This window comes from Mobula hypostoma, chromosome 7 (genome assembly GCF_963921235.1).
Source record: "Mobula hypostoma chromosome 7, sMobHyp1.1, whole genome shotgun sequence".
Classification (NCBI taxonomy): domain Eukaryota; kingdom Metazoa; phylum Chordata; class Chondrichthyes; order Myliobatiformes; family Myliobatidae; genus Mobula; species Mobula hypostoma.
In genome coordinates this window covers 118,137,890-118,152,904 of record NC_086103.1, presented here as the reverse complement: position 1 = coordinate 118,152,904, position 15,015 = coordinate 118,137,890, and the positions used below count along the sequence as shown (strand labels likewise).

General features: G+C 40.3%; 1 protein-coding gene across 4 annotated transcripts in view; it reads left to right on the top strand.

The window, feature by feature from the left end:
- LOC134349486 (protocadherin Fat 3-like) overlaps window positions 1-15,015 on the top strand; it is a 763,599-nt gene that overhangs the window by 726,818 nt on the left and 21,766 nt on the right. For all 4 annotated transcript variants that reach the window (XM_063053870.1, XM_063053874.1, XM_063053871.1 and 1 more), the window contains 3 exons: window positions 6,991-7,453; window positions 10,619-10,772; window positions 11,940-12,592. In XM_063053870.1, the coding sequence (XP_062909940.1) occupies window positions 6,991-7,453; window positions 10,619-10,772; window positions 11,940-12,592 (1,270 nt within the window). The remainder of the gene's footprint in view (window positions 1-6,990; window positions 7,454-10,618; window positions 10,773-11,939; window positions 12,593-15,015) is intronic.

The following is a 15,015-nucleotide window of genomic DNA, read 5'->3' as shown; positions in this document are numbered from 1 at the left end:
GGTGCAGGGCAGGGAGATCCGGGAGATGAAGGGATGCAGCACAGGGAGCTGAATAGATGTTTCAATTAAAATGATCTTTGTATAAAGAAGAGATTAAAGTTATATTTTCAGAGATTATCATTGTGTAACTGATCCTATCTGGAAGTTAAGCCCTTCGGAGTGAAAAGCTCAATAAGATGATACCAGATGTTTCACTTTGTGGAGACGTTAGTTGATGTTAGCTCGGCCAGACTGGCCAATATATTGGAGTTATTTTAACTCCCAACAAAATTCTGTTTGGTATGTCAAAATGTGAACATTGAAAACGCAGAACCAGGCCATCAGCACACAGTTCGACAGAGTGGTATTGAGGTGGAACTGATAACTCAAGAGGTGAAATCAGTCATACAACATGTGAATGTATGGGCATATTTCCGAATTTGACTGCGGCTCAAATTCTCCTCATGCTGAGGGGTTCCTTGGATTTGGGGAAATGTTTCAGTGAAACTGAGACTGAGCATCACTTATGCAGATAGTCAAATGGCATTTGGCAAGAAATCAATTTGCATTTCTCTAAGCTGTTCTCATTATACACAGCTGCTTCATTAGTTCACTCTGGTGAGCAGTTTGATGAGAGTTCTTGTGATTGCAGATGGATTAAAATGAAGTTTATAGCAAGGAAAAAGAGAATGGAGGAAACGATGGCTGAATTGGACTTCACACAAGGAAGAAAACCATAATCTACCTTAGTAGGTGAACCCTGTGGTGGGGCTGCTGGTGAAAAATAGAGTGAAAAGCTATAGGCAAGTAAACGACAGACAGATGAGCAACAGGGACACTGAGTTAAGTGCAGATTTTGCAGGCAATAGGATCTGCAAAGGCTCAACTTTCTTGACTTCTTGCAGAGTAATGGTTCGCCAGCCTCAGAATGACACTTCAGGTGGTCAGAAACACCTGCCCCTTCCTCAATTAACACCATATCCCTTCCAGGGCTGCTGACTAAGCAGTACTAAGTGCTACTGAATCACAATTTGCTTTATTTTTAGCTTCTCTTCCATCCAGACTGCCAGTAGACTAGAGCCAAATTAAGGTATCCTTAACAGAAAGATTAAAAAGGTTGGGCCAACACTAAAAAGGAATTATTTGCCAAGGTCTTGACAAGAATGAGCAGGAACTTGAGCTCCTATGGGCATAGAATGCCCTTTATATCACACACTGAAAATTAAGAATCAACTAATTAGTCATTTTGTGAGCCAGTTCTCCCACATCTGTCAATTTACTTCCATGCTGAATTAGTTGTGTGCCCCAAAGTTCTTCATACAACAGATAAGTTGGTGGTAGCATCCGTTAGTCTTGTGAGACCATGGATCTGCACCCGGAATATCTTGCTTCATCTCCAGGGCGCAGGCCTGGGCAAGGTTGTATGGAAGACCGCCAGTTGTCCATGCAGCAAGTCTCCCCTCTCCACGACACCGATGTTGTCCAAAGGGAAAGGCAAGGGCCGATACAGCTTAGCACCAGTGTCATCACAGGAGTTGCCAGAACGAGGTTGAGGGCAACGTCAGACTGCCTTAGAGACCCCAGCTCCAGATTTGTCCTCAGGGTTTACTCCCAAAGCCTTTCCCATGAGTGGGTATGGCTGCAAGGTAGCGGAGGTCTGAAATCAGAGTTTTCCCTCTCTTAGATGGACTGCCTTCCTAGGCTGACGAGTTCCATCCACCCGAAGCACTGGTTTTAAGGCGGCAGGACCCACCTTCGCCCCTTCTCCTGTCAGTAGAAACAGTTCCACCGGGCTTAGAGGCTAAGCCACACGAGAAGGCCGGGAGTTGGACTTGGTTGTCAGAGGCTATTTGAGGCACATGCCATGAGGAGCACTTCTTAGGTAGTGGGAGCTTGTCCCCACTACCACTCCTCGGCTTGACAATCTTGGATAAGTTGGTATTAGGTGACAGACCTGTGAGGAGCCCCATCGATGATGCCCAAGAACAAATATGTATACTACTGAAACCGCTTCACACTTTCTTTTCTTTTCAGAGAATACCTGCTCAGTATCCTTTCTTAGTATGACCCTTTTAATGGTCAGCTTGAGACTGTAAACTAATGAAGTTCAGAGGGATTCAGGTTCTAGTGCATGAATCACAAAAGATTTAGCAAGCAGGTGCAATATCTGATTAAGATGGAAAATAGCATGTTTCAGAAAAGATTTTGATAGTTTTGTATGGGTGCTGGAATTCTGCACATCGTTTTGGTCCCTGTACCTAACAAACGATACAATAGCACTGGAAGCATTTATGATTCACCAGACTAATTTCATGGGGGGGAGGCTTATTCCCTCAATTATCTATTTCTTGGAGTTTAGATGAATGAGTGGTGACCCTAGATCCTAAGTAGTCTTGACAGGATAGACATTGAGATGTTTTCACAAACAAGGAGACATTGGAAAAATTACTTCAAACTGAGGCATTAAAAAGTTGATCTTTCAGATGCTAATGAATCCTGGGAATTCTCTGCCCTGAGGGCTGTGAGGCCCAGACCATCAGATATACTGTATTTAAAGTGGGGAGAGAAAAACGGTTGAAAGATCGAGGAATTGAGGGTTGGGGGAAACCACCATAGAAGAAGACAGAGGCCAACTTAGAATAGCTGTGATCATATGGAATGTTGGGGCAGGTTTGAGGGGCCCGGTGGCCTACTGCTGCTTCTAGTTTCATCTTACAGCATGGAAACAGACCCTTTGGCCGCACATGTTACGCTCATATCTCTGTAAATCTTTTCTATCCATGTATCTGACTAAACATTACATTTATACCTGTTTCCATAGCTTTGTGTGTTCATTTAAGATGGTGCAAAGCCTCCTGCTGTGCAAATTAAGAGGCAAAACTGGGAAGTAAATGTGTAATTATTCATACGTTATAATTGGACATTATTGACATACAAATGCCTTCCAAGTTTGACCCATTCTCAGCAGCAAATAATTAGGAAGACACGGTGGGTGTTATTGCAAGGAGAATAGAGAAGAAGAGTCAGGAAGTTTTGATACAATTATACAGGGCATAAGTGAGGTCTGTACGTTTTTGGCCTCTCTATTTCAGGCGGGCAGTTCTTAGGATGGAGGAGTTAATCCTAGGTAGATTTTTGAAATGAAGGGATTGTCTGATGAGGAAAGGTTGAGAAGGTTGGGCCTATACTTTTCAAGTGAATGAGAGGATCTTATTGAAACAGGTGTGAGTCTCAATAAGGCATCAATCTTGTCATGCCAACAGCATGTCTTCCTTGGTGGGGAAATACAGAACCACGGGTTGCTCTTTTAAGATGGAGATGAGGATGAATTACTTTCCCCAGAATTAGGAATTATTAACAAACAAGAGAGAATCTGCAGATGCTGGAATTATTGGAATTTTCTATCCCAGAGAGCTGTAGAGTTATTGGAAAATGTTTAAGACTGAGACTGATAGATATTTGGACTCTAAAAGAGACAAGGTTGACAGGGAACAGGGAGGGAAGAGGAACAGTGCCAAGATCAGACAAGCCACGTACGTATTGAATGGAAAGGCTGATTAAGAGACTACTTGGTCTATTCCTCCTCTTTCTCTTATTTTCCTACATTCTCATCGCCAGCTTTCCCATTGTTTCCCTATTCTTTGAATATTAATTCATATTACTGAAACAATTATAGTAGCTAATTAATTGAAAAGTTTGGACTGTATTGGATAATCGTTTGGAAGGTTAGTCATTTTCAGTCCTTCCATTCTGTGGATTCTGAAGTTCACAAAAAGCTAAGTGTAAATCCAAGGGTGAAGGGTGGCATTTTGAAATTGTTTCAACTTTTTGCATTTAGCACGATTAAATAATTGCAGATGTAGGTCTTTGCTCTTGCTCTTTGTAAGGGGCAAGTTCCATGTTCAGAATGTGACTTATAGTGAACTCAACGGTTTGGAGGCAGGCTTCAGGTGGGTCTCCAGGTCCAATGTACATTCGACCATGTAGTCCTCTGTTGGGTAGGCCGGAGGGCTAAGTGAGAGATGTCAAGCCCCAACTTCGTCTTAGGGCTAGAGAGGCTATAGCTTAAGACCGAGGTGCTGGATTACTCGGACCATTAACAAGTCAACTGCAAGCAGAGTTGGTGTGGTCAGCAGCCAAGTGGGCTCAGAACCAAGGTTGAGCCGTTGGTGAGTGCAGAGTGGAGTGACCCTTCCACCAGGCGGGATGTTATGCACCACACATCTAAACAATTCGTGTTTATACCGCTAAGTAGATTTTCTCATGTTTCAATGCTCTGTGGAGAACAACATGAGCTTTTTCCAGACAATCCACATAAATGTAATTACACCTTGAACCATTTTGGTGCTCCACTGCTCTGAATGTGTCAAAGGTTCATATCCATTCCTAACTGATGTACAGGACTGGCCAGAGGCTCCAGTCAGAAGTGCATTGTTCTTTATATAAATTTAGCGTAACTTCAAGCAGTATGCTTGAAGAAGGTTCGGATCCTAACTATCAAAACGGTTCTTTACAAAACCTGCCTTGTCATCCAAGCACAAACTCCCTCTCCCAGATTTTCACATATTTCCATCCCTTTAAATTTGTATTGAAGACATAAAATGCAAGCTCTCCTTCATTTGGACATTCTGGAAGAACTTGATTTGCCAGAACAAATTAACAAGCTATAATTTTCTCCAACATGAAGTCTTGCGTAATAATTTACCAAAGTCTTGTCTATGTAACAGATTTCTGAACTGAAACAGATGCAAATTCAAAGTTGGATTACTTGTCATCTGTACAAGTACATTTATGCATGGCTGCAGTGAAAGACTTAACTTGCAACAGCATCACAGGAACACAGCATCTGGTGCATAGCATTCACAAGAAAAAAAATAAATGAAACATATTATGTAAAAGTTATACAAGAAAGAACACAAAAAAGACCAAACTCCTTTGTAGTGAAGGTGATCATTGTGAAGCACGGGATTTCATGCTTCTGTACCTCCCGCCCAATGGTAGCCTGGATGGTGGGGAAGGATGTGCTGATGATTTATTGGGCTGAGTGTACTACTTATTCGGTATTCCTACAGAATGAGAAGGAAATAGTTGCATTATATTGAGTTTCTCACTTCCTTAGGATGATCAAAGTACTTTGATGAACAATTACTCTGTACGTGCCTGAAGAGATGTTGCAGAAAGAAGAAAGGGCAGCTTTATTTGTCACATGTACTTTGAAATGTGTAGTCAACTGTGTTGTTTGTGTCAAATCAAATCAGCAAGGATTGTGCTGGGCAGCCTGCAAGTGTTTTCATGCTTCTGATGCCAGCATAGCATGCTCACAACTCCCTGATACTTCCCTGTACATCCTTGGAATGTGGGAGGAAACCAAAGCACCTGGAAGAAACCCACACAGTCATGGAGAGAACATACAAGCTCCTTACAGGCAGTGGTGGGAATTGAACCCCCATCTCACAGCTGGTGCCTTAAAGCGCTGCACTAACTGCTACACTACCATGCCACCTCACTGCAGGCAAGTTCTCTTACTCTGTTCAGGTACTTAGAACAGCACTTGAAATGCCATGGCAGAGAAGGCCCAAAGCTGAATGTGGGGAAATGGAATTAGTGTAGGTAGCTACTTGATGATCAAAGGATCGGTGTGGCTGTATAATAGTTAGGTCCGGTTTAGTATTATTATTGTCTGATGTCCTGTGGTACAGTGGAGCAGTGGAGAAGCTTGTCCTGCATACCATTCGTACAGATCAATTCATTGCATTGAGGTAGTACAAAGTAAAATGGTACTGGAGTACAGAATCAATGTTACAGTTACAGAAAAAATGTAAAATAGATAATAAGATGCAAGGTCATAACGAGGTAGATTGTGAAGTCCAGCGTCTACCTTATTGTACTAGAGAACCATTTACTTGTCTTATAACAATGGGATAGAAGCTGTCCTTGAGACTGGTGGAAGGTGCTTTCAGACTTTTATATCTTCTGCCTGATGGGAGGGGGGATGGAGTCTTTGATTAATACTGGCTGATTTACCAAGGCAGTGAAAATCGTAGACAGAGTCCATGGAGGGGAAGCTGCTAGTGACATACTGGAAAAGATGGCAGCTATTTCAGGACCATGCAAACTGGAAATAGAGGAAATGCCTCTTGGGGTTGTTCCTGTGCTGAATGATGCTCAAGATGAAGGAAGAACATGAAGTTAGCTCTGTGATCTTTTACACCACCTGAACAAATGATTAGGTTGAATGCCTTACCTAAAAGATAACGGTAAAAGTTGGCAGCTGTTTGGTACAGCACTGAGACATCTGCCTGGATTACATACTCTACTCTGCTGAGAGGATTCACTTAACCTTCTGAATTGATAATGAAATAATAATAACTGAACCAATCTAAGTTGAGAGAGGCAGTTAGCTGAAGGTGAGAACTGAGGCAGGGAAGTGATGATGTGGGGAGGGTAGTTGCAAGGTGGGGGGGAGTGAGGTTCTTCTCCTCTACCATCAGATTTCTGAACAGTACATTAATGAACCCATTAACACTACCTCGCTTTTCCTCTTTTGCACTTATTTTACACATCTTGCACTTCACTGCTGCCGCAAATCAAGAAATTTCACTACATAAACCAGTGATAAATCTGATTTTGATACATCAGAGGACAAGAGCATGGGCTGCGTTTGAGTGTGTGTGTGTGTGTTCATGTTCATGTTCTTGTTCATACACAGGTGCAGCAGAGTTCAGTTTCCAATCATTTGAGATCAGCTTCCAGTTTGACCAATGCAATATCCTGTGATAGAAGGTCTGCAATGGCTACTCCTCATCAAAGAGTTCAAACAAAGGTGTCTTCCACCCTTCGGATATCTTTTAAAATGTGGAATGGAAGTTAATTCCACTTTGACCCAGTGGTGACAATATTTTGAATATTGTTTCTTACAATATGGATGTTTTGATTCCACCCCGCCATACTGTACTGAATTTTTTTTCCCCTGAAGATGTTAACTCTTTTTCTCCTTTATTATCTCCCAAGATTGTGGATGGAAAGCTCTGGTTCCAGTTGGACTGCGGCAATGGGCCTGGCATTATAGGCATTTCCGGCAGAGCAGTTAATGATGGGAATTGGCACACTGTCTTTTTGGATCTCAACAAGAATTTCACGAGCCTTGCACTGGATGACAGCTATGTAGAGCGCCGGAGAGCTCCTTTCCACTTTCACTTCCTCAGTATCGACAGCTCCATCTACTTTGGTGCCCAGGTGCCAGCTGCTCGTAGCTTGTCAAGCCAGAAAAAGACACAAGTTTTGGGTGGATTTCAGGGATGCCTAGACTCGGTTGTCCTTAATGACAATGAGTTGCCACTGCAAAACAAACGCAGCCACTTTGCTGAAGTGGCAGAACTGACAGAATTGAAGCTCGGCTGTGTCTTGTATCCTGACACCTGTGCCAGAGGGCCATGCCAGAATGGAGGGAGTTGTGTTAGCCTACCATCTGGTGGTAAGTTTTACTATTGCAGTTTAAGTTCTTTATGTCACTGGATAATCTAGTATTGTATTTGAATGTCTCAAATATGACATCTTTAGAAGTATCTAATTACCAGTCCAAGCACTTCTTATCAGATGCCAGTTGTGTGTGTGCTAATAAATCATCCATAATAAATAAGTGCAAAATTAATGGGCAATTTAGTGAGCTGGAGACCAGCAGAGCCATGTGTTATATTCAACAGGATAATGTATTACATAAGTAATTCCACTGATTTTATCAAGTGCAAATTAAATCATTACACTATACATTAAAGGGGCAAAAATATAATAGTTCAGATTTGTTTTCGGTAAAAGTCATGTTGTTTTATTGTTCATTTATGATGTGAAGTGTGTTATCCATGTCAAAATCGTGGTCAAATGAATAGGAAGAATTACATTTTTAAGTATCGCTTTGCTTTTATTTCTTTATATGAAAGCATTTCATGTCACATAACGTTCAAAAAATTAAGTTTTACTCTCCCACTATCTGGCTATTTAGATCTGTGATTTGTGTTTGTGTGTGAAAGAAAGAAGAGAATTGGAGTGTCTTGTGATGCAGGTCACAGTTGAACATGGTCGAAGCTTAGGGTGACATACTAGAGAGCAACAGATAAACTGCCAGAGGAACGCAGTGAAGCAAGCAGCATCTGAGGGGACAGGGGGAAGGACTTGTTGACATTTTGAGTGATTGCCTATTTTGTTGTATATGGAATTCACGTCTCTAAACTACCCTCTGAACAAGTCAGCACCCCTCTCATTTGGTATCAGATTGTAGGGAAGGGGATACTTAAAAAAAGCACTTTGACCTTAGCAGGATAATGGGGAATAACAAGAGAGTAAGCATACCTGAATTTTAAAAATTAATGTTCTTTTCAGTAGGTTGAGTGACTAGGTGGAAGATGAAATGTACTTCAAGTTTATATTAGACAGTAGAAGAGACTACAGAATGGCGAGGGATTGAGAATTAAAGTGGTGTACAGCAAGAAGCTCAGGATCACTCCTGCAGACTGAGTACTGCTACTTCGCAAAGCGTCTGCATTTGCTGGAGCTAGCTACATCATTAATTAAGCTAAACACCAATGAATAGTTGGCCAGGTGTGTTCTGATCACGAGGTGGGAAAATTTGAAGGCAACCAATTAAAGTCCCAAACTCAACTTCTCGTGGCTCAGTTTGATATTTGCCAGAAAACTCAGCTTCATTTTTTGCAGATATGGACATGAGCTGCACTGCAGTGAGGAGCAGCAAGTGACTGCCCCTCATGTTTGACTGACTGGTTACCAAAGAAAAAGAAGATAAAGCTTTGAACTCATCCTTGTATCTTTTTCTTTGTCCATCTGATAATGTCTTTACATCACAGCTTTTGGGTAGGGTGTCCTTTTCAAGGGTCTGATGTTGGGTATGTGAAGGACATGGCCTGCCCAGCGTAACTCAATGAGTATTACATTACTAAGGATGTCAATCCAGGAGAGCACATTGACATTGGCTTGCTTACTGTTCCAGTGAATTTGGAGGATTTTGCGGCAATGGTGCTCTGTGGTATTTGTCCAGTGCCTAAGCTGTCTATTGTAAGTAGTCTAGGCATCAGAACATTTATGAGGACAGTGATCACTGCCGCTTTGTAGATCACAAGTTTTGTAACAGATCTAAAGTCTTGATCATGAACCCTTTTCTTACTGAAGGCATTGGTGAATTCCAGCACTAATAAGTGACTCCTAAGTCATGAGCAACATTTTCCATGATCTCATCATGAATCTTGATTGTTGATGCAAAATATGGCGTAGCTGAGGCAGGTTGGTTGAGGACATTGTTCTTACAAATATTGAGATTGAGGGCGATCATCCTGTTTGCTTTAGCACGAGTTGATGATGTTAGAGCTTTGCGTCGGGAGCAGGTACAAATACAAGCATCATCTGCATATTGAAGCTCAACCACAGGGGTTTACTGATCTTGGTTCAATTTTCTGTTAGTTCTGAAGAAAAGCAACGCTCCCATGGAAGGTTTATTGGAGGTGAAGTACAACAATACAGCAAGGAAGATTAAGGAAAGTGTTGCTATGATGCTGGTCTTCATAGTGATTGACTATTACAGACTTCTTGCTTTGTATCGTGTGTTGTTTGCCAGCATGGAGCAAATAAATGTAAGAGGAGAGGAATATCTGCAGGTAGCTGAATTTGAGATGCATGATTCGCAGTCCCTCCCAATTGATGGAGTTAAAGGTTTTAATGAAGTTGAAATGTCACTTACAGTTTCTGGTGTCGCACAATGCATTTGTCTTGGAGTTGCTGTACTGTGAAGATCATGTCCATTGTGTCTCTGAATAGAAGGGATCCACACTGTGAGAAGGCAGATTTTTCCTGTGACAGGCAGTAAGGAGAACTTTCTGTGGCTAACACAATCAGGCTCGTCTCCCTTCTTAAAGATGGTCACATCTGTGACATCTGTGAGGTCTTCTGTTATATCATCCTCTTCCAAGATACATATAGAACAAAAGTGGGTAAGATCCCAACAAGAGGATCTGCCTAGGTAGTGCCCACAGATCTACAGGGATCATGTTCAATGTGGATTCTGTCCACTATACACCAACTACTGTACTTATTGGTAAGAGAAAGACATTGATGACTCCTCTCTCCTTGATGAATTTATCTTTGTTTTTGGCTTGTGGGTGGGCAGATTAGGATGTGGATCAGTGGTTATTGTTGAAGAAGGGTGGCTCTTGGTAAGAGGTGATAGGCAACTTTTACAGCATATTAGGCTCTGATGATGGAGTAGAAATTGTTTTGTCCTAATCTTTTTCTACAATCTGAATTCAGAACCACTGCAACATTGCCAAGTGAAGGATAGTTTATCAGAATAAGCAAAACATTCAGGATCACTGTATTCTCCAGTCTTCTCAAATATTTATTGTCAGCTTGAGGAATGTGAACAGAGGAATCGGTTGAAGAGGTCAGGTAAATGACACATTCTTAACTGAAGGGAAGAAAAGGCGAGATAAGAATCTGACATGAGGGCAAAACCAATGGTCCGGTTTCATAAATATCTACCATTTCCTTCTGTTTCCTGAGACAAAGAGTCTGCCAGGCTCACATTGTAATGTATCAGGCATAATGTACTGAAGTCCATGCTTTTCTACTTGAACAGGTTATCAGTGCAACTGCCTATCACAGTTTACAGGGAATCGATGTGAAACGGAAGTCACGGCTTGTTACCCAAACCCCTGTCAGAATGGGGGCTCCTGCAATCCGATAGGCAATGATTTTATCTGCCGCTGCACGGAAGGGTTTGTTGGTCTGATGTGAGTTTGTATACAATTTACTTCCTTACTGTTTAATACTGTACCCAGCATTTCATTCTGCCTCGTTGCCTGAGCTCTTGAGTCTGGGGTATAATTTAGTTTCGTAGTATTTGACAACAGCTGAAGGTCAGTAGCTGTTAATTAGATTTTAAAACATCTAACTGTTGGAAGAGCTCAGTGGGTCAGATGGCATCTGTGGAGGGGAATGGCAGTCATCTATCTTTCTGATCAGATGAAGCCAGTATAAAGATATTAGGGTAAGAAACAAAGCAAGAGAAGTAAGTGATGGTGGATTCAGATGACAATAGGTGATAGACTGATAGAGGAGGGAAGAGTGGGAAGTGATACAGAGCTTTGGAAAAAGTTTTTCAAGGCAGTGTATGTGGAGGCAACAAAAGCTGCAGATGATGAATCTGATTGAAAAGGAAGGTGAAGCAGGGACATGGATAAGGGATGTGAGGAGAGCAGATGGGAACAATGGTGTTGAGAGTGTGTGGGTGAGAGTGGAAAGTAACAGATTGATATGGTGTCAGCATATGTAGAAGAAACTGGGTAGAACAGAAGGAAGGAAAAGAGGGTGAGCACGTTACCTAGAATTGGAGAATTCAATGTTCATGCTGTCAGGTTTGGACTGTCCATAATATGAGGTGCTATTCCTCTAGTTTGTATTTAATCATATCCTGGCAGTGAAGGAGGCTGGAAAAACCAGGTCAGTGTAGTAATTAATTGATCATTAGAAAAATAGAGATGCTTGCAAAAATATTGAAAATATATCATGGTGTAAACTTAGATATTGAGACCGTTGGATTGGCTGATAGTTAAGTTGGTTTATGGTATACGTAGTTCAAGTTGATATTACAGAGCAGGTTTATCACTAAATCAATTTATGAAGAATCGGTGAAAAATTATTTATTTTTATTCATCTCCAAATAACAAAAAAGTTAAAAATATTCTGCAGCATTAAACAAGCTATCTCTACCATTATTATTGTTAACGAAAGATTTAATACATGTGTTTTTTTTTTCAAGTTTTGAACCAACAAATTCTAAGCCTAAGATAACAATGGAAACGAACCTAAGTAAAAGAATCTCTAATAAATGCATTGGCTTAGCGTAACAGATAAAATAGCTTTTGCGCCTGACCTGAAAGTTGTTTCTTTTCCTACAGGTGTGAAGAAGACATTGATGAATGTGATATAGAGGAATGTCAAAATGGAGGAACATGCTTAAATACATTGGGCTCATTTCAGTGCAATTGTACTTCAGGATTCATGGGCTTCTACTGTGATCTTAGGCCTATGGTCGTGCCCAATATACAACCTGGACATCCCTATATTGGAAAGGAGGAACTCATTGGAATAACCATTGTGTTATTAGTTCTCATGTTACTGGTAGTACTTTTTGCAATTTTCCGAAAGAAAGTCTTCAGGAAGCATACACGAAACAATGTTACCCTTGTACAGGACCCTGCAACGGCAGCACTACTTAATAAGCCTAATGGTATGCAGTTCAAAGTTATTAGGAATAATGGTGATAGCCGTAAGATCTATCAGGAAACTGGTGGTCCTCCTCAAGTGCCAGTCAGACCTATGGCTTATACTCCATATTTCCATAGTAACTCAAGGAACAATTTAGACAAAATGGATGGAATGGGGATAGAACACCAGGAAATGAGCACTTTCCACCCTGATTCTCCTCGACTACTGACTACACGTAGAGGTGTTGTTGTGTGCAGTGTCGCCCCAAATCTTCCATCGGTTACTCGATCTGTCTCTGACTGTGATTCGTTGAGAAAGAACACGTGGGATACAGAGAGAGATGGTAATGGATGTTATTTTGTCCTTGTTTATAGAAGATAAGATATCCTGCTTGTCTTATAGTTTTGTAGCTGTTTCTCCTTGTGTTTCCTTTCCTTTGTATCTCTCCTATCCTGAGAGCTCACTTCCACATTTCATTTAGAAGCCTGAAGCGAATGAATTACACAGCTCTGTAATTCTACTGTCACTTGTTCTGTGTAGCAATCAACAAGGGTCAAATGAGTTTAAGTAAGTCTGTTCTCTTTCTCAAGGTGATCTTCTTAAGGTGAAGTTTGCTAGTCAATTGGATTGTCATTTTTCACCCAAAAATGTTTATCTATGAATGTGGATACTTTGAAACTACAAATAGGATACTATTTTGTTAATTTCTTGGTTCTATTTAATCAGGTATGTTAAATATAACTTTAAGTATGCACAGTATGCTGAAAAGGAAAATGTTTTAAATCATAATTGGACAAACTCCAAGTCCAAGATGTTTCTTGAAATACTATGCTCAGAATACAAATGTTTATTAAGGATGTAGTACAATAATGCTTATATTTTTCTGTAAATGTTAGCTTTTACAACTATAACTGATGATAGGATTGGAGACTCAAATGTGGAACTTTATAACTTATGAGTCAAATATTATTAAGAATCTGACACTTTGTATATGTTTTTTCAACCTGTCTCTGCAATATTTACATACGTTAAAATGCAATTTCCTACATGAAAATTTAATTAGACATCCCTTGCTAGTAACTTTAGTAACTTGATTCCTTAACTATTGGACTCCTGAACCATCACAAACAGTATAACTCCTTGACCCTGTTATTTTATCACTTACTTTGCTCTTGTCACATGTAATTATTTTTCTACAATAAATATGTCTTTGATTCCGTACAATATAGTACAAAGCCTACTTTTAAAAATGCTTTTTACCCAGGATTTTCGGATGAACTTAAACCTGTTAATCTGTTGAATTCAATACCTTAAAGCTGTAAGAAATGCAGACTCAGTTGACACTTTCAAATGCCAGCTAAAAACTTATTTATTTAACTTTGCTTTTAACTAACGTCCTTTTGTCATTTGTTTTCAGGTTTGCACTTTATCCCATTGCAAAGCACTTTGAACTAAATAATTTGTATGAAAAAAACTCTATGATAAGATATTATAATTATTAGAAAATACCTCTCTCATAAAGTTTCCTTATGTAGTACAAATTAATGAACCTGGATTTTAATCATTGGTGTCTTTCTTCTCTAAGTATACATTGCATATCCTGTGCACCTGATAAGTCAAAAATTCCAGGACTAGTTATATTTCCTGCAGTTAGGTATCCTTTCATTCTCACTTCTGATCGTACCTAAATCTGAAATTCAATCAGCGATGTGTAAATAGATTTGTTTCTTCTGCTTTCTGAGTTTCCGAGTTCATTGACACTTTCTTGTTGGTAGAGAGTGAGAGACTCTGATCCTGGGACCTGCTATGTTGGCAGCCTTCAGTCACAGTGCTCATACTTGGTCTGGAGTTCTTGTTTTCTATGATGCTGCTCATGTCCAGATATTTACAACTTAATGTTAGCTTGCATATCATTGTGGAAAGTACTGAGTCATCCTAGTTCTAGTCCTTTCCAATTGGGAATGTTCCTCACTCATTCCCTTTGGTTCTCTCCTTCTCTGACTGCTTCCCTCTCAGGGCTGTTCCTCCTGCTCTGCAGATGATGAGAGGTTGTAACTAACAACCATCTCATTTGCTACACCCAGGTGAAAACCACAATACCCAAATCTCATCCACATTCCAAGCAGTAGCTTCTGTGGAACAGTAATCGGTGGTAGGGGAACTATTGTTTTCCTTGGCTAAAACTATGTGAATATTCATTCTCAAAGTTACAATTCTCTTCATCTGAATATTCTGAGTAAAGAAAAGTCATTATTTTCCCCAGTTGTTGCTACCTTCCATTATATTTTCAGTTGTAAAAGGACAGTCCTTTCAGTGAACTTGGTAATTCATAATTTTATATGTCTTTCCTTCCAAGGTTCAGTTTGTATCTCTTGTAAAGTACTGTGCTGTATGTCTAAATAATAAAAAATAGAGAGATTTTACAGTAGAAGATATTCTCATGTAGAGATTGAACAGTCCAATTAGGCCAGGGGTCCCCAAACTTTTTTACACCGCGGACTGGTTTAATATTGACAATATTCTTGCGGACCTGCTGACAGGGGTGGGGTTGCGTGTTAATCACGACCGGAATATAGGTGATAAGTTAACTATAAGTGGCTAATGCACTCAATTTCGTTTCTAAAGGGGTTTATCTAACGAATTTAGTATCAAACACACAGCGCATATTTTCCTCACATGAATATAGCGATAAGTCTATTATAAGTCACTTACAAGTCAATAGCATCATAACATTTTAAGTAACGTTTGGATATTAAACACACAGCG